This window comes from Ammospiza caudacuta, chromosome 12 (genome assembly GCF_027887145.1).
Source record: "Ammospiza caudacuta isolate bAmmCau1 chromosome 12, bAmmCau1.pri, whole genome shotgun sequence".
In the NCBI taxonomy this organism is placed as follows: domain Eukaryota; kingdom Metazoa; phylum Chordata; class Aves; order Passeriformes; family Passerellidae; genus Ammospiza; species Ammospiza caudacuta.
This window is the reverse complement of record NC_080604.1, coordinates 682,753-706,276: the sequence shown is the minus strand read 5'-3', so window position 1 is coordinate 706,276 and position 23,524 is coordinate 682,753. Positions and strand designations below refer to the sequence as shown.

General features: G+C 45.0%; 1 protein-coding gene and 1 long non-coding RNA gene across 5 annotated transcripts in view; one reads left to right on the top strand and one right to left on the bottom strand.

The window, feature by feature from the left end:
* Positions 1 to 19,616, bottom strand: part of FAM120A (family with sequence similarity 120 member A) — a 46,452-nt gene extending 26,836 nt beyond the window's left edge. For 2 of the 4 annotated variants that reach the window (XM_058813239.1, XM_058813242.1), the window contains exons 1-5: positions 19,031 to 19,615; positions 13,367 to 13,613; positions 8,639 to 8,721; positions 1,044 to 1,172; positions 476 to 572 (exon numbers count right to left, since the gene is read on the bottom strand). In XM_058813239.1, the coding sequence (XP_058669222.1) occupies positions 476 to 572; positions 1,044 to 1,172; positions 8,639 to 8,721; positions 13,367 to 13,613; positions 19,031 to 19,504 (1,030 nt within the window). In that variant the 5' untranslated portion in view covers positions 19,505 to 19,615. Of the gene's footprint in view, positions 1 to 475; positions 573 to 1,043; positions 1,173 to 8,638; positions 8,722 to 13,366; positions 13,614 to 19,030 lie in introns of all 4 variants that reach the window. The other 2 variants (XM_058813240.1, XM_058813241.1) reach the window with 2 other exon arrangements.
* On the top strand, positions 19,300 to 23,087 carry LOC131563271 (uncharacterized). Its single transcript, XR_009275283.1, has 3 exons — positions 19,300 to 19,505; positions 22,123 to 22,801; positions 22,894 to 23,087. It is a non-coding gene; the product is annotated as an uncharacterized LOC131563271 (long non-coding RNA).
* Positions 23,088 to 23,524: the final 437 nt, after the last annotated feature.

The window sequence follows — 23,524 nt, the reverse complement described above, 5'->3', positions numbered from 1 at the left end:
CTGTGATCACACATTTTAATTTTTAAGCCCTGACAATAATCTGAAACACTGCAACAATGTGTGGCTGCAATTTGAGCGGGTTTGTTATTACACCAAAAAAACCAAAAAACTATAAAGGAATTTCTAAAACATGCCAGCAAGGCCAGCGAGAAATAGTAAATATATTTTAATAACTAGAAATGGCAACTCATGAATGGGAGTGGACACCAGACTTCAGCTGTTCACCATTCTCTCAAGAGCCCCAATGCCAGAATGGACGCTGCAACAGCCAAGAAGAAAAGTAATCCAGGTTGTTCTCTTCTGGAACATGAACACAACATATTCTATGAAAACCTTCTTCTGAAACCTCATGTTTGCAGGTCAATGGGAATTGCCAGAAACGTTTTTGTAAGATGCTGCCAACAATATAATTTCTGATTTAGGGTTATCCCAGGTTTTAGTTAAAACAAAAGGCATGGCTGCTGTCATTACTTACCTAGGTAATGTGGTGGATGAAATGGCATAGGTTTATTAGTTGCTGAGTAATAAGCAACTGCTCTCTTAAACCGAGTAACTTTGTCATCTGTTCTAGACTAAAAAAAAAAAAAAACAAAAATCTGTCACAAGCACATTCAGGTTTGTCACCTGCAGGTCAGCACAGGGCTGTACAGTAGATAATGTACCATATCTCAGAATTAATGCCTATGGACCCTCCAGGGCTGCAGCAGCACTGCTCCAGTACAAGAAATCTTATATCAACCCATGTAAGGGTAAAGTTTAAACATTTAGTCTTCATGTACAACTGATTCTCAAAGGCAGTGCACACAGCTAGGCTAAAAACCCCTCTGGTTATCAAGAATTTAAAGCACAGGGTGAATGCAGTATTTTCACCCTCAGAAAGCACGAAACATGAAATGAGGACAGCTGAGCCACTGCAAATATCAAGAGATTCCTATTATCAACTGATCAAATCACTATTTTATCAAGTGCAATTTTTCAAGACAAATGTACAGCAAAATTGATTAAAAAAAGAAAACAAGACAACATTTGGCTTCATGCTTTACCTGCGAATGCTGAAAAACATCTTTTGCTATGGCATCCAGATCAGAGGTGTCCTGAATGTTGCGGACGTAGTCGGCCACGGCTTTGATCACCACGTCACACGGCGGCAGAACCAACTGGTGAGCACGTACCTGTGGGCAAACGCGGCGTGAGCGGGAACGGGCACAGCTGAGCCCTACTGGCAGCACTGCAGCAATGCCCTGTGCCCACACGTACCAGCTACTTCTGGGCCTTCCACTCTGCTTTCAAAATGTCACCTTCAACAGGGACTCACACAATTCCAACTCACCTCTATGTAAACCTGCTGGTTAAGTACCGGCTCCGACAACAAATGTCCACAATGCTGATTCCTTTACTGCTCTCTACTTGCACATTTCCCCCAGCACAAAATGCTTCACCTAATTCATCATACATTATAATCTTCACCATACATTCACATATATATGCCAGGAAATATTTTGACACAGTTTATTTTCCTAGTGTAAAGTGATAGCAGAATTGATAAAAAAGACCCATTGGAAACCCTGGACTTACACCTCAGCATTCAATTGGTTACTCCTGAAAATAAATGATGACTTGGCTTATGATTATGGGAATGGCTGCTCCTATGTGCCCTGTGTAATCCTCTGTGGGGAACAGAAGCTTCAGGCCAAGGAGCCATCCTGACCCTCTGCAGAATTCCAGGCAGGGAGCAGGGCTGCCAGATGGATCTGAACTCCTCGACTATCAGCAGCTTCTGCTCCCACCCCAAGCGCTGCACAGGCTCACACAGACAGGAATGAGGTCTCCAAACATGTGTCCTACATTCTAGAGGAAGCCTGAGCAATTTCTAAAAATTCTGGCTGGAAGCTTTGCACAATTCTGAAGCACTCTTCTTGGGCCTATAGGAGCAGCTAGGTTTTTGCTTTTAACATCTTTCAATCTGTTTGCAAAATTCAGGGATTCAGAACGTGAGAGGTGACTATTACTATTAGAGGTAACTAACAGTTCTATTTTTAAGATACAAAAGAAATTTAAACAACCTTTATGAGTCTTTACTGCATTCTACACAGAGAGATCACACTTTACTAGAAAATAGTGCAATTCAGACTTGTCAGAAACATTTATGCAAAATTCTGACTAATAATTTGTTAGTTTTATCTCTGCAAATTTAAAACCCTTACCACAACTCCTTTTCATTTTATATGGGGTCTAACATATGTGATTATTTTCTTCCCTGCCCTTATCTGATCTACTTATGATGTGATTTCTTACACTGCTCTCTTCATATTTAGACCATGGAATTCTTGCCAGATACCCATTTTTATTAATTTCCTTCTCCTAATGTCTACTCTTTACAAATGTCAGGATACACATTCTATATCTGGCCATTCTCTACCAGAAATGAGCTCTATCTTTAAGAAGCCTAAATTAAACCAAGAAACAGAATGGTTAAGGGACCCTAGTCATCCAGTTCCACCCCTGCCATGGCAGGGACACCTCCCACTGTCCCAGGCTGCTCCCAGCCCTGTCCAGCCTGGCCTTGGGCACCGCCAGGGATCCAGGGGCAGCCCCAGCTGCTCTGGGCACCCTGTGCCAGGGCCTGCCCACCCTCACAGCCAAGAATTTCTTTCCAATAACAAACCTAAACCTGCCCTCCCCCTCAGGTTAAGGCCATTCCCTCATGTTTTATTAGTCCATGCCCTTGTGAAAAGTGGACAGTTAAGAACAGGTTTTTTTAGTGTAGTCAGTGGCAGGCTAATTATTTCTAACTCAGATACTAAAATCTAAGCTTACACTAGTGAATATAGACAACAATACTAAATATAGATCACACTCACATGTAAGTTTAGAGTCACAAATATTGGTGATGAACTTTTGCCCACATTTTGCCAGAAGGAGGAATAGATTTTCTTCTCCCTGGTAATCCAAGTCAGCTGCTGAACACCTCCCATTTTCCTCCTATGTGTAACAATTACCCATCTCTGAAACAGCTGAATCATTCCATGGCTGTGTCATGCTGGATGTGCTCTCTGCAGAGCCCTTGCAGAAAGCCTGCACTGCTCCCTGAGTGTTCCTGCAATCTCTGCTTGGAAATCCAGTGGATGACAGAAGTAAGCAATCTCCCGTTAATTTATGTGTTCTCCATGATGGCAATATTGAATAAACCACACAAAGCTGCCATCACATCACTGTGGCACTAAAGGCCCTGCAAGTTTGAAGCCCAAGTGAGGCCTATCAAGGGCTCACCTGGCATACTGCTCCCATTGAGCTGCCTGGAAACAGCCTCAAGATCTCACCAGAGCAGTCTTAAATGCTGAAGTGAGATCTTCCGGAAGTATGTTTTATAGACCTAGAGACATCTCACATATTTGGACTTTCTTTTATTACAAAGACATCCAGTGCAGATGTGAGAACATCCTCAGAACTAAGAATATCATGACCAATGCTACACAAAATTCTGAAATGAAAATTGTGAAATAAAAAGTACTTTCCTGATATTAAAGAATAAAATATCATGCTATTAATTTCAGAACTCTCCAGAAATCCAAAATTGTAGATCTTCTACTGAAACATAACAAATATTTCTAATCCTGTGTGCATTAAAATACAAGCTAAGTCTTACTGCCTGCTAGGACTAGGAAAAATTCAGACTTGCAGCAGAAGTTACAGAGCATGCGTTTGTTGGTGGTTCAAACTTACCTTCAGTGTCACACAAAGCATTTTAGAGCAAAAGCAGCAGCATGTTTTACCAATTTCTTATTAGAAGTTACTTTTTTCCCTTATCCTCTAGAGAAACGTTTCAGACAAGCAACAACACAGAAAATCAATTCTGGAAGGCAAACATGGGGGTGGGTCCCACACCTGCAGGCAATCAGGTTGGAGAGCTTACACCTGAGAGGAGCCCAGTTTCTTTGCTAGTTGTAAAAGGACTCCTTCAGTTTGTGACAGCACTGACAAAAATCACAAGTCACTCTGAAAAGACTAAGAGGGGAAAGGCAATGAATTCTATAGGGATGTTTGTCAAAATGAGTAGCATTACAAACATAGAAGCAGCAAGATAAAAATGTCTTGTGTTAGACAAAATAAATTTGCAAAAATGCTTTTTTGGAAGAGAACAGACTCACATAAGCACAACTCCATGGGATGATCAGGACAGTGTAGAAGTACCTAAGCTACACTTGGGAAAAGCTCCCTGGCTCTGGGAACACCTCAGCATTTACTACTGTGCCTGCTGGAAACAGATAATTGGTTCAGTTTCATTTTCAAAACATTAGAAAAGAGACCTTGAACATTCGGTTGCTGTGAGGCAACACACAGGGAACATCTTTTTACCATTGGCGAGTGAAAAGGCTGAAGATATGAAGAGGAACATGAATTATGCCAGAAAGCAAAGGAGAGAGCAGAACCACAAGCCAAAGATGTGATACAGACTTCAGGAGACCTGTGGACAGCCCAGCACACTCCCAACCTGAGGGCTGGGCTGCTATCCAGAACTCCCTGACAAGCCGTAGGGATGAGCCAACAGGAACCTAGAGGAATTCTACAGCTAGAGAATGAACCTTGCACCTGGGCAGGAATGACCCCTGGCTGCCCCGCAGGCTGCAGCTGTGCCAAGAGGGACCCACAGCTGGAAGATGCAGCAGACAGGAGAGGAGTTGGGGCACCCTGAGCAGCAGGAGCACAGCCAGCAGAGCCAGGGATCCCCCCTCAGTGCACAGCACACGCACTGCAGAGCACTGCACTCTGTCTGGGGCTCCAGCCCTGTGTCAGAACAGCTGAGCTGGTTGCAGGCCACCCAGACTGTCAGAGAGGAGCAATTGCCCTGGAAAGGCTGAGGGAATGGGGCTTATCCAGAGCGGCAAAACCAAGGCTTTGTAAATACAGCCTTCCACTACCCACAGAAAGGTAACTGAGCACAGAGAGACAAGACACCAGACATACCCTGAAACAAGAAGGGCTCAGCACACAAGGCAAAGCATCTTCACTGGTGGGGCCATGAAACCACAGGGCAGGTTGCCCACAGGCTGTGCAGTCTCCAACCTTGCAGATTTTCAAGACTAGTCTAGGCAGTGCCCTGAGCAATCTGCTCTGACCTCAAGCTCACCACACTTTTCACAGGAGGCTGCTCATCACTAGATGACTTCCTGAGATCCTTTTTGACCTGCATTATGATGACCCTTAGCATCAAAAACCCCACAAACAAGACACTGACCTGAAGTATATCCTAATAGTGTCACCTTTGTCATCTGAGCAGCAGCAAATTACCTAAGCACCTACTTCAAATATTGGTCTCCCTCTGGCAAACACCCTCAGAAGTCAACAAACAGCAAGACAGGAATTTCCTAGAGAGATTCAGAGAAGAAGCCTAACCTGCATAATCTGGATTGCTTTCTAGAAGCATCTTTGCCTCTCCACTGAAATGGAACAATGAAGGAAATGGAGTTTCCCTGCACACTCCTCTTATTTATAAAGGGAGGCTGCATTAAGCTTTGTTTCTAAGGTTACCTTGTGAATGAAGAGTCAGCACTTCTTCTGTGGTCTGTGCTCCCAAATAGGCACCAATTCCTTCCAGAGTAAGAAACTGCCCTCCCAAATTCATTCTGACAGTATTACACATTGATCTTGAAGCTTCATACTGTAACCAGTTTTTCCAGAATAAGAACCAAATTGTCTTTGTCTTAAAGATAAATCTCAAAGCACACAAATGAAAAGCAGGGTAAGATAATGCTGGTTTACAAACAAGGTCTAACAATCAGATGATTCCTCAGAAAATCTATCAACTCTCCTTGTTTCAAACCCCTGATTTGGGTGGTCATTTTAGTGAACTCTGACCTCAGGGAGGTGACAGGACTCAAGTGCAGGTCTGCACTCTTATGAGATTTTTCCACAGGGACATTTGGACAGATGAGATCCTGACTCAGATCAGGTCACAGAGCCAACTTTTGATTCCTTCTCCCTGTTGCAGCAACAACAATTCCTATCTCTTCTTTTATATTTGGTCATGGAATCTTCCCAGTTCTGTTAAGCTGACAGCAATTGTTGGTGTCTGTTGAAAGGCTTTCCATCCAGCACATAGAGACCTTGTCCTTACTCTTGGGTTCATTTCCTTCCAGATGTTAATGTATGGAGTCTTCAGTCAGGCTTTTAATTTTCCTCCCATCTTCCCATTTCTAGTCAGCTGTTCCTGCATGAACACCCCTCCAATAAAAACAGAGGTAGGGGTTCCTTTGGTTTGTTTTTTTCCCCTCCCCAAGGTGACTCCAGGGGAGACCCAGCAATTTCTACCAGCAAAGCTGGTAGTTTCTTTTTTAAGTTACCCTTTTTCACTGGTGAACTGGCAAAGCTTCTCTTGCAGGAAAAGTACCTCTTTTGCTACAGCATAATAAAAGATTGAAAGAGAATGCAGGAAATAAACTGTATTTTATTAACTGTCACAGTTCTCCCTGAGAAGCAACAAATCCGGCCACTGGAACAGAATCTGTCAGCTTTGATGCTCAAGACCATACTGCTCTAAAGACAAAAGATTAAAATCTTTACACAATGAGAAAAAGCTTTCTAAATCCTGAGCTGAATAAAGTGGGATTAAAGCCCTTGGTTCCTGAACATGAAGAACACTCAGTTGTGACTCTAAATAGACACAACAAAACAAAGTTTGTAAGCACAGCCCAAGAAGGACATCCTGGGGAAACACAACAACTTCCCCCCCCCATTTTGAGGTCTCATGAAGGCTTGTGCTTTTTGGGCATGTTCTGAAACTACTCCTTACTATCAGCCTTGTGGTTAATAGAAATGTTTTTTAGGCTTTTTTAAGCATTCATAAAATTTACAAGTAATATCACTTTGCACACAGCTCCACTGAAGATATCCCTACAGAGAGCTGTGGTGACATCACTGATACACCAGCATGTCAAGGAAATGAAACTCAATTCATGAGCTCCTGAAACAAGCCATCATTTCAAACCATGAGTGCTGTAAAATTAAAGCTGAAGCAAACAGGCAGTTGTTCCATTTCCAGTAACTAAAGCAGACTAGTTTGCTGCAGGTATGTTCTTCCACCTGACAGCCCTGCCAGGCAGGAGACAGAGGTGCTGTGCACTGAGCAAATGGCCAGCAAGCTGCCATGAAATTCAACAAATCCTGTGTTGTGATAGTCTCTCCTCAGTCAGGGCACTCATCTGGGGCTCTGCATTGCTTTCAGTGCAGCAGTTTTCACAGAACCCTTAACAGCCAAACGGGAACTGCTCTCAAATCTGATCACATTGGCCACAGATAAAACCCAGCAGGGAGGAGTGCCTGTGGCAGGCCAGGATGCTCTGAGGGTACACATTTCACTTCCTTGGGATGCCAGCCACAAAGCCCAGTTGGCATTTCCACTGAACAGATGCAAAGATGACATATCTAATTTTCACTTAAGTAATTCGGTATCAATTTTGAGGGCTTTCCAGAAGGTCTAGGTGTCTGAAGTCATAATCTGACCTGACTGCCAAGTCTACTCAGGCTAGACATCAGGAAAGAATCACCAGAAAGTTCACCAACACTTGGCAAAAGTTGTTACATTTTAACCTGTTTAATAAAAAATGAAAACACAGGCACACTCACTCATTTTTTCACCTCGAATTTTAAGAGGAAGGAGCAAACATGCAAGCAGGCTTTGTTTTGCCACTAGAATGTGCTGACACTTACCTTTCTAAACACCAGAGCAGCAGCAAAATAGAGGATGAGTGTAACATCAAATGTCACAGCTGTCCACTAAGCAATGCATGTGCAAGCCTTGAAAATTCTGCTGAAAATCTGGAATCTTGTTTTAAATTCTACCTTTGGCAAAACAAGTTTTCAAGGCTTCATAAACTTCCAGAACAGAAGGGGAAAAACCTGTCTATTTTTGCTGTAGAGATAACTAAGCAGTCTGACAGAATTTACAAAAAGCAGATTATTTGCTACATGGTACACCTTAGGAGAAAGGCAAATATATGTATCTGTTGTGGCAGAGAGAAAGGTCACTATGATCCCATTCTCTGATGTGTCCAGTTTCCCTTTTATAGCCCTCTACTTGGCAGATGCACGAGGCAAGTGTGATGAAGCAGCAGAACACACATGCTGTAAACTAAGAGCATCAGGCAATTTACTTGTCTCAACTCCCCCCCTCCAAACCTACCAAAGGCCACTTTAGCTTTCTCATGCAATCTGTTTTCCAGTATATTTACACTTTAAATACCAAAAACAGATTATTACACACAAACTCAGAGCAGCAGAAAATAAAACAAGATGGTAGGAAGCTATACAGCTCATTATTTTTGATAGCTGAAGAACATGACCAAACAAAAAACTCTCCTTTTCAAGAAAGAGGAGAACAAGAAGCTGCATTCTGCAAGCCAAATCACACTGGAGCTCTGACTTGTGTGGCTGAAGGGCACTGAGGGGGATCACACAGGATAAGTTTAGCCTTGTAAGGCCAATGACCCCAGGTATCCCCTGCAGCCAGGCACTGGGACACTTGAGGGTGACTGAGCACAAGGGCCTTGCAGAGCTGCTTTCAATTAAGCTATCAAATTGCTCTTGTTAACCAGTAGTATTGATTTTGGCTTAATTTCTCCTAGTTATATTAAATTTGTACCTTAAGTGAAGCTAGTGGATGTTCTGGACCAAGTAAACTCCAATGAAAGGAAGCCAAATCTTCATCAGGTAGAATGTGGTTACCTGGAACATAATGCAGAACTCATTTAAGTGCACTGTAAAACATTACACAGCTTCTATGTACAGCAAACAAATCCGCAGTCAGTCCTCAACTCCTGATCAAGAGGATTAACAGATTAAACTTGCAGATAGCATTCTGTTACTCCAGAAAAACCTAATTAGCATGCTACTGCTGCAGCAGCAACAGCTCCTTGGTGTGTGTGAGGACCACTCTTCCATGAAACCAGCTCACTGACACCAGCAACAGGGCCAGGCACAACCAGAGTCCACCTCAAGCCAGTGTGTCCTGTTAGGAAATCCTCAACAGATTTCACACTGCAGGTGCAAGAGAGTAAGAGCCTGTTCTCTTGCTCCCTGACACAGGCTGGTAAGGCCTTTCTGCAGCCCAGCACGTGCCATTAGTGATCCACACGGGAGCTGCCCCTGCAACCTGCACTCTGCTCCACTGTGCAAGCATGGGTCAAGCAGCAAGGCAGCAGCCAGGTTTATCCAACCCTCAGGAACACCAGCAGCTCCAGCCACACTTAGCAGATCCCCAGCTCCTGAAGGTTCTTTTCATGATCTGACCAGGTCAGATGGGACCTTGTGCTGTCAACAGGGAAGGAATTGGGAAATTATTCTGTTCTTTCCGTGGACAGAGATAGAGACTGTATTTACCACACTGCTCATGCCTAATGGAAGATCACCTATATTGTTGTTTGGTTTTTTCCCAAAGCACATCACACTAAAAAAAAATATTACTAGGAAGCATTTAAAACATTTGTATTAATCGACCTCTGATGGAGTTCAGTGGCTGTGTACCCAAACTTTACAAAGAGCTAAACAGAATGTGTTAACACAATTCTGGCAGAAAATTTCAGGATCTATTCAACACCTGGCTTTATGGAGCAGCAGTTTCTTAGTGAATGCACTCTTCATAAAGAATATGAAAAGATTCTCTGAATATTACAACAATTGTTTTCTTTCTTGTTAGGTTGTTTGTAAAATCATCTAGTTTGCTCTTAATGCTCCTTAACCTGCAAAGCCAGGCAAGCTGCCTGGTGACAAGCAGAGTGGGAAGTCTTTGTGTCCAATCAATACTTCACCCACTACTGAGATCTCCAGCAAGGAGATGTTATAATTTTTTTTTTTTTTCATTAGGAGCTAAACTTTAATCTCACATCAGAAAGATTCAACAAGTTTGCATATAACAGCCACACTCACTAATCTGGTCAAGGTAAGATTAGATAGTCTTTCTAGAACAGGCCTGCAAAAAACTACTGTAGCCAGAGCAGGACAATTCTGTGCTAACTGACAATCACTCCTGCAAATACTACCTTTTAAAACAGCCAGGGTCTCTGTCCATTCCACCAAAACTCCAATTTTGTTTGGTCTCCATCTGTCATTGCAGTTAATTCATGACCCAGAACACATACAGGCAGTGTTCAATCAATTCTCACCATGTACACTGAAATGCAGCAGTGTCTTCTGTGCTCCAATTAAGAAGTGATGCCTGTACTCACCTTATGTAGTTCTAAAATTTTACTGAGGAGCAGAACAGGATTCCATAACTAAACATGTTACAAAGTGCTGTCACAGTGGGAAAGAGATTGGTGTTATATAAGCAACCTCTATTTCTTGACCTGGCTGAACAACCTCAACATATATTGATTTTTCCCAATTTAATGGCTTCTTTTAGTGTATGCCTTAGGTTTTTTTTTAAAGCAATTAGATACTAATTGAAGTCACTGTCCTTTCTAAAGAGTTCACTGAATTGGAGCCTATATCTCACACTGGATTTGTTTTTCTACTTGCTGAAGCTTGGGTGCTTATCTTTTAAAAAATTATTCTGAAGTATTTGAGTCAAAAGTTACAAAAGAACCCAATTCAACTCCCTGTTTACATCAGCAGCAACTAGAACAGAAATTTTTAAGAGCATGCTCAGAGGATGCAGTATCCAGATCACATTTTAACCTCCCATTCCAAGAATACCCTTTATATTTCAATGCTACAACCATAAACCCCTTCCAGATGAGAACTGTAAGAAGGAAAAAAACCAAACTGTAAACCAAGCCAACCAACCACAGTGTACACAGAACCCCATCTGAAAGCAATCTTTACAAGTTTGCCTTGTTGATACAGTCAGAAAAACATTGTGAGGGGATATTTCAATAGAAACTTTATCCCTGAACAGAACTCAATCCCAAATCACTTGCCACTGAGAACAATTTTTTAACTGCACAGTTTACAATCATTCCTCAGGCATCTCCAACTGTTCAATGTGAAACTGAAACTTGGAGGATGATTTTCCTTTTTCAGCATTTCTCAAATTAATTCTTGGAGTTAATGATAAGAAAGATTCTGAACACAAAGAAAACTTTAGTTTTCTGGATAGAGGGAAATACATCTGCAGCCCTAAAGCTGAATATGGATATCACAGCTATAGTGATAGTTTGGGCCTGCTGGAATTGCAAACATTAAACCAGCAACTTAACTGTAATTATTTCAGAACACATTCTTTTATTCCTACACAAAGTACTAGCATGGGGAATTATACTGCTGTACCCAGAAAAAAATTCCTGCGCCTTCCCATGTCACCAAATGCTCACTCATTCCCTCCCATTGTGCTTCTCTTTATTCTATTTAACACAATCAAAAAAGATTCAAAGAGGCCACAGGAATAAGGATGGAATAACCAGAGAAGTCCTCAGATATTCAACAAAAATATAAAAAATTAGATTAGAAAATGAGCCAGCCTAATTTAAACACATTCCATGCTTCACGCACCTATATGCATATAGGAACCCAGTATTCTATAAAAAAAAAAAAAGTTACTGTATTACCAAGGTTGCAAAAGTTAAAACATGTTGCCCATACTTCAAGCCAAACTGTATCTTTTTGTTGTCAGCTTATATAATCACTTCCTATCCAAATATCTAAGGTTCCTAAAATTCACTCATATAAAAATAATAAAAAAACTCCAAGCACAGGAAGATCTTGAGAGTATCTTCTCTTCTAACCCTGATTTCCATGAACTTTATTCTGCTTACTCATACTGAATACATACAGGTAAGAAATGCAAAGGAATACTCAGAACTAAACTTGTAGCTGACCTGGGGGTTTTTAACCTTTGTACCAATTTGACAGGGAGGGAGGAAAGCAGCCAAATCTCTCTAGAGTAATCATGTGAAATTACCTCAAATTTCTTTCTTCTAAGAACATGCTGAAAACTATTTGGTCATGAAAGACAAGAGAGAAAAAACAACCAAGAGTTTCCTGCATAAAACTGCAAAACCTTCAGAAACTCTATCAGAACTTATCTCACCTACTACTTGATATAAGCAAGCAAAGCCCCACAGACCATGCAGCTGGAATTGTGTGGCAACTTAAAGCCACACTTCCCATGAAGTCCATAAAGCATATCTGCATCTGGGAAACTGCTTTTCCAGCAGTAATTATTACTCACTGAACTGGCATGCCCTTACTTATTTATAGACTCCAAAAAAAAGCCAAGCAACAGTCGTCTGTCATGCAATTCCTGCAACGGCAGCTCAGCCATCCTTACCATGGCCTCCCCCCTACACCTGTGCAGACAGGAGAAACAAACGACAAAATCAAGTCCAACTAGCCAAATACCAGTGGCTGTCTACTGCAAGATCCATTGGGTCTTTCCTTCTTAATATGGAAAGTGCCTTCCCGGACTGGGAACAATGTTAAGGACCACTAAAATATTAGCATTTAAAACAGCGACACAAAGCCTCTCTCACTGAGAGCTTTCAAAGAAGTTTTATTCCTCTATCCTGTTACCATTCTTAATTTGTTTGCATAGCATGACAAGATTGAGAACATGGCTGTTCCCAAAAATCATTTAGAATGCTATTATAAATAAATCTTTTTCATTGGAGTCAACTTTGTCAGTACTTAATTCACTCTTCTGTCTGAGAGAGTATGACAGTTATTCTCTACCACTGCTATGGAAATAGAGTGTCTTAAAACTCTCCCATTTAAGCAGAAAAGTGAAACTGGAGACATTCCCACCTATGCTACTGAGTATGAGGAGCTCATGGGCATGAGAAGCAGGAGTGCTAAGAAAGTATACAGCCAAAACCAATGGAATGGTACAAGGTCAGTCACTGGTGCTTTCAGAAATGCAGAGTTCCACTCAATAATAGCTCAGCATATTTCTGTTGCACCTGACATGCTGCCATATTTGTCCAATACTCATTTCTGAGGGGAAAAAATGCCCCAGCAAACCAAGCACCTTCACTCCATAGGTGTTATTTTTAGGTAGAATTCAGGACAAAAGCATACTTCCCGTCAGGAAAGTGTACCACTAAAACTAGACCTCATACACTATACAGGACCCAAAGTAGAACCACAACTGTCCTGATTTCCCCCACCCACAGAGAACATTCTGGCTAGGCAGAGCTCAGTCAAACCCTTGCTTTCAGCTCTTCTTTCTAGACAGCCACAATTTGCATTGCTCAAAGGTTTCTATAAACTGGGCATGTCTGACCTCAAACACACATGCAGTCCACTTCACACAGCAGGAATGTCTGGAACAAAAGGATGCCTTTCCCCAGGTACTCTGTCAAATTACACACACATTATTTTAAACCCGTTAACAGCAACTGAAATCATAAGGCTGACTAGCAGCATCTTCACTTACCTAAAAGAGCAGCAAAAATAGGAAAGCGATTTGGATTCAGGTCCAGTTGCTTGGCAACTTCATGCATTAGGTATTGGCTTGTTGTGAGGCTTTTCCCATTCCGGCTCAGTTTTAGGGCATGGGCACTGAAATAGTAAGGGATGTTGCACAATGCATAATCGGAGTCATATGCAACCAAACCATGGAAACCCTTTTCTCTGCAGAAAGCAATTACTTCTTGATGATGATCTTCAATGCTCTGTGCAACCTAGAGTAGAAGATAGAGCAATTAGCTTCAGCGTAAATGGAAGCACTGATTGATCACAACTATTATGATATAGTGGGTCGTTCTGAAATGATACACATGAATTTAAAATACTCAAGATATTTTTGAAGTAATTAAAAAAATCCAGTGATGCAGCACATACGGACAGGACCTAAGGAGCACTTGGAAGTACAGCACACACTTCTGCAAGCCTGCGTGCTGCACTGGCATTGTGCACTAGTGAACTCATCTGAAAAAACTGCTTATTACCAGAAACATTTCAACTCTGAAGACATGACTGTTCCAGTGTCTGTACCAGCTCATGGGAAAAGCCTTGAGGATGTGGCTACTCCAGCAGTTCAGCACATAAAGACGTCCCCCATGATCAAACAAACTCATGGCACCTTCTAAAGTTTTTTGAGCCTTTTAAACGGGCCAAACACAACCACAGATGAACAGAGATAACTTTGTTGACCCTTCAAATGCAAACCTTGCTGTATTAAGCCAACTTTTTTTCTCATTTCCACCTTCAGCCAAATCCCTTCATGCACAACTGAATCTGATGGTGCAAACTGCTTTGAGTTTTTAGCCCAAACTTCACCTCTCCACTCCTGTTGCCTAACAAAGCCCATATTTTAGGCTACAGAAACCAGATGACTTGAATAGGCATGTGCAGGGAGACATGGGCCAACGCCTAATGTTGGATATATAAAAGGAACCCTTTCCAATCAAGAAGCTTATACTGAAACTGGAAGTCCCATGAGGACATGCCAGGACCCTCAGCCCTGCATTCCACCATACCTTCAGAACTGGTACAATTACAATATGCATAAAGCACACTCAACCACAGCCAGCTGAGGAAAGCAGAGGGGAAGGGATCCCTTTGGATCCCCAATGCTTCTGCCACCCACAGACACAATGCACATTCAGCCACACAGAAATCCTTCTGCAAGTTGGGTGTTGGTATAACCCATCCTCACTGAGTTATCCCCTTTAACAACAATACAGATGGCAAGTTATCCCAAAACAGACCAGTACAAAACTATTAGCTTCAGTCTCCACAGCATACATGAATAAGCACAGCCTTAGTGCCAGCAAGGCTATTTATTTCCTCTGCAGAACAGGAGACGAGGTCCACAGCCCCTGCAGTCACCCACAGCAAGTTTGCAGTGACCCTTCCTCTTCTACCCAAGTCTTGCACTGGCTGAAGCTGCTGCTGAACTCCATATTCCAGAGAGGTATGTCAAATGTTACTTCTCCTGTGCACCTCTGTGAGATGCTCCCTTTCAAGCCAGACCCTGAGCAGCGAAACAGTCAGCACCTCACCTGCTCCTGCAAACAATGACCAGCTCACTAAGCTCTCCCTACTACTAACCCTACCATCCCATAGTCCTCAGAAAATGTTATTTCTTCAGAAACCTCCCCATGGACTGGTTTTGAAATTTACTTTGTGACAAGAACACACACACACTCATTTTTCTCACAATGATGCTGCCCTCTAGCATAAGGTGTGGGAGAAACCATAAACACTTTTGGAAAAAATTTAAAGACATCAGATTTACATAGCTCCTAACTAAAGGAATGCAACTTAGGCTTTACCCCACCCCCACCCACCAGTCTTCACAGGTTTTAAATTAGAAAAATCCCTCCAATGTTTTTTAATTAAGAGTAGATAGATTTAAATTATGTCCATATCTCTAAACCCAACCTCTCTGCACGCACAAGCAGCTCTGATCTATAAAAAACCAAGTGAGAACAACTTCTGCAGCACTAGGTGTGACATGGGTGTGCAGATAACGCAAGAGGAAGCTCTGTGTGCAGCTCCTCTGATTTTTTATGAGCTATTTCCTCTATCTCCACAGCCTGTAGTTCCCACCCCATTTTATAGAGCTCTTTAACCCAGCAGGAACCTGCTGTGTGCTCAGGGAATACCAGAATCCATGTTCAAATAACTGAACCATCACCAGGAAAAGAGTGGCATTTACCAAAGTACAGTTAACCCACAAAGCTCTGACAAGATGGAAGTAAGAGAGAGATCTCATGGCTCTCAAAATGAACAGCAGCTTCAAAAGGAGAGGGATGTGGTGGAAATCACAGTCAGGAATGTGGAACCATTCTCAAGTCTAAATCTTGTGTAAACATTAATGGTGCTGCCTCAGAAAGAGAGAATCCTGCCTGAGTAAATACACATGAGCACCTTAAGGTACTGGGAACAAAACAATCCCCCCAAGTATTAGAGTTATTAAGAACTCCACTACCTAAATATTTCAATTTTAGCAAACCTACTTAGCATAAAAGTTTCTTTTAAGAATTATTCTCCCCAAACTGAAAACCACCAGGTCACAATGAAACTAAGAACCCGCAGGATATTTGTTATAACCTGGAGGAACCTGTTATTTTTACATCCTGCTGAAACCATCTGTGAGTGATTTATAATTGTTCTGGATAGAAGACATTACTTTTTCTCCTCCCTAATTACCAAAATGGATTAAATTCATGGCCACTTCCTAGCTTCACACAGAAACCTACTCCAGACTCAAATGCTCATAAAAATATGAAAATCAGTTTCACATTTAAAGTCAATCAGTATTCTCAACCCAACTCCTCAAAACAAAGTAAGAAAACACTACAATTTAAAAACTGTTTTATGCATATGTAGATTTTTTAAATCACCTATACAAGTAAATAAAAATCACACTTTCAAGATGCATTTTGCTCTGTGGCATCAGGAGGGCTACAGCAGAGTGTGTGAGAATAAAACTGAAGGAAGATTTAGAGAAAAACAGATATATGTAACAAAGCAGATTTAGAAATATAATGAATCGTGTAAGAGAAGAAGAACAGCAGAGAAGGAAAGTGCTTTAAGCTCAGCAGTATCTTTGATGTGTATTATGCATGTGACCACTATAAGCATGAAACATCCTTCCTAACCTGAAAATTAACCCATTACAACTAGATTTATCATCAGAGTTTCTGGACAACTGAAAAAACTGAGGCATCCAACAGAAATTGCTGATATCCTTCCCATCCCCAGGACATCTGAGCAATGCAGAGAACCTGTGCAGCTGGGACAGGCATGGTGGTGGCTCAGTGGTGTGGACAGCAACAATATCTCTCCTCCCACACCCCTCAGTATCTGGTAAGAAGTTGTCAACTCCTGGGGCTAACCCAACACAGACGAATAAATATACACCTCATAAACCTTCTCTATCAAACTGGGGGGGATACTGTATTTACTGAGATTTTGCAAGTTTGGGGTATTTTTTAAATTTCTTTAATGAAAAGTGACTCAGTATGAGTGTGCTCACACTGCTGTGTGAGATTAGGAATAAGGGCTGTCACCAAGAAACCATAAAGGAGCTAAAGCAGCAGCACTGGAAAGTAAACAAAATCCTACAGGGTAATACCTTTGTCAAATGCAGCAACTCGGTTCAGATGTAATGTACCTGAGTCAGATCTGTAACAGAAAATGCCTAACAAACTAACAGCCACTTCAACACACCACAAAACTATTGCAAGCACTGAATTCCCACTGATATCAAAATAGCTGCCTTCCTGTTGGGTACTATGCATTTTTATGTTGCATTAAACCACGTCTCTACTTTAACACACTAAAAGAAAAAAAAATCCCTTCCTTTACCCCATCCATTGTTTTTACTAATGATCTCTGGGTCCCAATACGAAATGAGGAAGATTTATAATGCACCCAGAAACAGGTCAAGGTAAGGACCTTCACTTTATGGGCCCTAAAACTTTTTGCTGAAAGCACAAAACTATTTCCTAGCAACAAAAGGTCCCCAAAAATTCAAATGATAGGATGTTTTACTTATTGTGCAAATTCCCACCGTCCAAAAAATGCAACACCATTTGGCTTCTACGATGACCAGGAAAAATGACTGCAGCAGAGGCGGCCACAACCTCCTCACTCTAAGCAAGGCCGAGCCCAAGGCATCACGTTCGGCAGAGCTACACGTGCCCTGCAAGAACGAGCTTCGCCTCCACTTCCAGTTTGTTCCACACACGCTTCGCCTGGCGCAGCGGCCCCGGCCTGCTGACCCAATCCCGGCCACGGCCCACAGGGTGGGACCTCCACTGCCGAGTGAACTCAGCATGGCTGCGCTCCAGCTCAGAGCTCCTCCACACATGGGCCTGGCCCAGCGAGCAGGGCACTACGAGGGAGCAGCACCATTCCCGCCCTGTTGGCAGAACTAGGAGAAACTTCACCCAAAGCCACCTGTGGGGTGAGCTCCTTGGAGAGAGGCCTCTGCACCCCAGGCCTGCAGCCCAGCCAGAATGTTTCTCATCCGCTGAAAGGCCAAATTACATTAAGGTGCTGCTAGTGATCGAGCAATTCCCAAGATAACATAATATTTTTCTACCGACAAAAGTAATTTAAGATAATAAAGCATGAATATGTGCTTCCCTCCTGCTGCTCTTCCCTCCCCAGCAGGAAGGTGAGTAGGCAACTCCTAAAACTGCAGCTTCATCCCCGGGCTTGCTATTCCAGCGTCTTGTGTTTCAATATACACAATCACTCAGCTGAACAGAAACCATCGTAAATCAGGAACGCCATGTGGAGAGATGCGACGTGGTCATATCCTGCAACCTTTGAAATCGTAGCCTTTGAGCGCAAGACGGCCATGAAGCCCAGCTCCGACATGAAGGGCTGTTTGTGGGGCTGGAAAACTGAGGTTGCCCCTTAAAATAAGGAGTTTAAAACAAGAACTGCCAGCTTGGCACTGCTGATTGCCCAAAACTATAAGTGACGCTGTTATGGAGTAAGGAGCCAGTTAGTCTACAACTGTTTTTAAAAGCTTGTTGATATTGAGAAAACGCTGAGCAAACACGAGAACCTCCATAAAGCCAAAAGTGGCACCCCTGCGTTTTTTGCAGCGAGCCATTTCCCCTTCAGCCCAAGTTTAAAACACCTCGCCTCAGCCGGGAACTTGTTGCAGATCCATCCTGTGCGAGAACTGATTAATTTTTTTTTTCCTCCCTCAGTAATTAATTACAGAGATGCTTTTCGCCCACCCGCTCTCCCCTGCGGTACCACAGCCCACAAGGCAAGAAGGGACATTTTGAGTCAACGGAGCGAAAGAACATGGAGGCAGAAGCCGCCCTGCTGCCGGGCCGGGCCATGGGCGCTGCCAGTCGCCCCGCCAAGGCCTCCCGGCCTCCGGCCTTGGGGGGGCGGCGGGCAACGCCATGTAAATAAGCCAAAATCCCCCGGGGATTGAGGCCGCCGAAAGTTGTGCCGCCCCCGCGGGTCTGGGCGACATTTTGAGGCGCTGAGGGTAGCGGCTGAGGGTGCCCTCCCTCCCCCCGCGGGCAGCCCCCGCTGCCATCTTGGAGCCAGGAGGGAGCGGCGGGGAGGGGGCGCCGGGACCCCCGGGCGGGGGGGACTCCGGGCTCCTCCTCACCTTGATGTGGAAGCGGATGAGGGCCAGGCGGATGCAGTGCGCCATGCAGACGGGCGGCAGGAACCAGACCTTGGGCGGCGGGGTGCCCTTGTTCTGGACGTGGCTGACGATCTGCTGCGCCGTCTGGCGCTCGTTGCCCTGGCGCTTCACCCACTCGTGCAGCCGGGCCTTCTCCAGGGCGCCGTTGAAGAAGACGAAGAGCTCGATGTTCCCGTTGAAGCAGGCCTTGGCCAGGGCCGCCAGGTAGCCCAGCATGTGGTTCCACTGCCCGCCGCTCACCCAGTCCGTGTAGAAGCCGCCGTAGAGCCGGTGCAGGCAGTTGTCGGCGTCGATGAGGAGGCGCAGCGGGGTCTGGGGGGGCCGCTGGCGGCCCCCACCCACGAGGCTGCCCCGCGCCAGCTTCTGCAGCTCGACGGGCACTACGGCGCTGGGGCAGTGCTTCTCGATGTAGTCCTGGAATCCCTGCACTCCCATGGTGAGGACCGGGCGGCGGGCGGGCGGGCGAGCGGGGGCCCGGCAGCGGCGGCGGCAGCAGCGGGGTCTGGGCTCGGGCCGGGCGGCGCGGCGGCGGCGGCGGGCGGGCGGTGGGAGCGGTGGAGCCGGGTGGGAGCGCTGGCTGCCGTCAGTGGCCGATCAGGGGGGAGTTGTATGGATTAGTGGGGGGCTCATGGCTGCCGCGGCCGCCATGTGCTGCGCTCACAGAGCCATGGCTCGGGGATCCGGGCGGCTGCGGCTCCGACTGCCGGGGGGCGGGGGAGCGGCCGGGCGCGCAGGAAACCAACCCGCCGCCGCCGCCGCCTGCGGCAGCGAGAGCGGAACGGGCGGGACTTGGCGGCGGCGCCGCTGCCACTCACACACCGCGCGGGGCCGCGGCGGGAGCGCGGGGAGAGCGGAGCGCCCTCGGCGCCGCCCGTGCTCGTAGCCCGGAGCCCCTCACGGCCCCCTGCCCTGCCCTGCGGCTCTGGCCCGGCCCGGCCCGGCCCGCCCGCCGCGGCCGTTGCATAACCCGGGCATGCGCGGGAGCGCGGCGGAAGCGAGTGGCGGGGAAGAGGAGGGGGCCGGAGGCGGGGAGCGGCGGGGGAACCGGGGCAGGGGTCTCCCGGATCGGCCCGGCCCGGTCCTGGCCCCGCGCTGCTGGCCAGCGGCGCTCCATCAGCCCCGCGGCCGCCGTGGCTGACCCCGCTCGGGAGAGCGGCGCTCCGGGCACCTGTTGCTCGGGGTGTTGGGCCGTGCAAGGGCGGCAGAAGAGGTCCCACAGCGCTTCGGTTCCGCCCGGGGAGCCGGGGGTCTCCCGGGCCGGTGCCGCGCCCGGCCTGGCCACAGCGCCTCCGGTGAAGGTGACCGGCTGGCCTGGCCTCTCCCGGCTGAGCGTTTGCTGCTGCTGGTAAAGCTTCCAGATCGTAGAATACCCGGAGCTCGAAGGCATCTGCAAGGGCCATCGAGTGCAGCCCCTGGCCCTGCACAGACACCCCAACAATCCCACCCCGGCTGTCCCTCAGAGTGTTGTCCCAATGCTCCTGGAACTCTGGCAGCCTTGGGGACATGACCAAACCCAGGGGAGTCTGTTCAGGGCCCCAGCGGCCTCTGGGGGAAGAACCTTTCCCTGATGTCCACCCTGACGCTGCCCTGGCCCAGCTCCAGCTGTTCCCTGGGTGCTGTCCCTGTCCCAGAGCAGAGATTGGAGCTGCCCCTCAGGAGGGGCTGCAGCCCCTGGAGCTGTGACCTCAATCTTCCCTTCTCCAGCTGAGCAAACCAAGTGCCCTCAGACACTCTTTGGAGGGCCCCTGTGGCCTGTTTGCCATCTTCTTAGCCCTCCTTTGGACATTCTGTAATTGCTTAAGATCTTTCTTGTATCGTAGCACCTGAAACTGCACACAAGACTTGAGGTGAGGCCGCAGCAGTGCAGAATAGGGATATGCAATCACCTCCCTCAATGATTTTGGCAGCCTTTTCACCTTAGACATGCATAAAGTGGCAACTGCTTGCATCTTGAGATCTGCCATCCACAGGGCAGCCAAACTGTTGCCATAACTGGTAAACAAGTATAAGTATCAACTACCAGGGAAGAAACCCATAAATGAGCATTACTATCAATTACTGGAAGAAACCTGCTCTTCACTGCACAGGCAGTGAGGAATTAACTGTCTCCGGTTGTACCAGAAGAAATTATTTTTAAATGGCCAAAGTGCCCAAGCTCCAGAGGTTGCTTGCAAGTTTATCATTGCAATAATACCACAGCACCTGAGCAGTTCTTTGTTGTTTAGGTGTTGGAAAACTACAGAAAGTGTCAAACTGCTGATGCTGTATGTTCACATTAATATTTTATTAATGAGGAAAAGCATATTGGTAATGAGATTTCAGTCATGCTGGATTGACACCCACAGTAAATACTGCCAGCAGGGAATAGCTGTTGCAGCTGGGGTGGGCCAGCTCACTCCCAGGCAGTGAGTGCCATGGATGTGTGTCTGAGCCCAACTGGTGCAGCATCAGCATGATAGAATAAAGAATCCTGGAAAAGCTACGGAAGTAATCAATGACAAGTGCATGTTTCTTCTCGGAAATCTCTTTTTGCAGTAATCTGAGAGTGTGGTTTCCTAAGTAAATATTCTGATCTCTTTCTGAACTACTTTCCCCTTAGAACTCTTAGATTACCCTATAAGAATAGGTATGCTCTAGTAACATTGAAATAATGAAAGCATTTGGAAGGAACTTTGAGGAACACACAAAACATGGTAGGAGGCTAGTAGTGCTAATAGAAGGAAAGTGGATCAACAAGAAAGAACTTCAGAATTTCAAACATCCTAAAAAATCACCAAAATTTGGTCAAAATAACAAGTACTGCCATACATGAGGTACCTAAAAATCAGACTTTCAGAGAGCCCTGCATGTATCCAATGCTCCAGCAGTGCAAAACTTGATCACAAACAAGCCATTCTCTAAATAGCCTTGTGAGCAATAACTGAGTCAAGAAGAATTCACTTCTTGTCATGAATTGTCTCACAGGGTCTTTAATTTCTATAGTCTTAGGAATGGCAAATAATCTATAAATAAATTATAAATTTGCTTGTGTCTTTTTCTGTTTTGTTATTTAGGAAGGAAACTAGTCCAGAGCATGTGCCACCAGGAGCCTGGCTGTCAGCATCCTTGGAGTCAGGGCAGCACAGCAGAACTGAGCACTGCCAGCTTGTGCCCAGCCACACACACAGCCCTCTCTCCCCAATGAGAAGAGAGAGGAAAAGCATAAGGGGAACAAGGTGCTTCCAGAACTTATTTAATATAAACTAAAAGTTTGGCCAGACAAGAAGACAATGGAAAGTAAGTTAAATTTATGGAAAAACAAAATTACTCTGGAAAGCAGGTAGATTAAGCTAGACTTAAAGAGCAATTAATCAAAGACACAAGGCAAACAAAGTGGTTTTTTCATCAACCAGCAGCAGAAAGCCTGCAGGATTCATCAATCTTCTACTTCAGCACTGAGACACGTGTTCCACAGTTCCCAGATGTTGGTTGTGTAAGGGAAGGGTTAATAACAGTTGGTATTAAAGTCAGTGACTCATTATCCAACCTGAACAGAGGTGAATTAGGAGTGCCTCCCTCAAAGGAAGGAACTGAACAGTAATTAGGAAGAACTAACGAATAACCATGTCAGAGCAAGAGCAGAGATGAATGTTATCAGTTTAGTCGTGGTTCTTCTGTTAAGGAAGGTCAGTCCCACAGCAAGATGAACATGGACACAGCCTGTGGAACAGACTGGCCAGCGGGACCTGAAAGGTACGTCTGCCTGGGGGGAATAAATGCATACGTTATCCGTGGGAAACACTTGTTCAGTGTAATTTCCCTTAATATTTCTTCTCTTTTCTCAGCCTGATGTATCTTGCTGTGGACATGCTGCCCCAGAAGTTCCCTGTTCTTGCTGCTGTAGAAGAGCTCCCAGCCTTCACCTCGCTGCCAGGTCTACAAGTGGCCGTGGGCTCACCCTGTGGGCAAGTGCTTTTCTGCATTGCTACTTCAGCACTCACAGTTCTAGGCATGCTGGTCACTTAGTCGAAAAAAGTTGCGAAAATAAAAGAAATTGAAGAAAAAATGTTGAGGTTTAAAAAAGTGTTGGGGATAAAGTCTGTCACTTATTGCAATCTTGCTCTGATTTTGTATCATCGTATTTGCTACCACCTGTGACATCCCTTTCTTGTCTCTTATGTTGCTGCAATTAAACTATACACCATCACACAACATTTATAGAAGGAGGTTTTTCATGTTTAGATATCTCCACAAAATATCAACAAGAACCATCTTGCTTGAGCAATAACTTTTTTCAAATCTCTGTGATACTTCAGATGGAACATTTTTCTCTTAGGACAAAGATGTGCATGTAGAAGGCACATCGCTGAGTTACTTAAAACATCTGTTGGTCTCTGCATCAGCTCTCTAGGGACCACCAGTTCAAAGAAAAGATGATTCAGAAGGTAGCATACTTTACTGGAGCCACTGCTATGC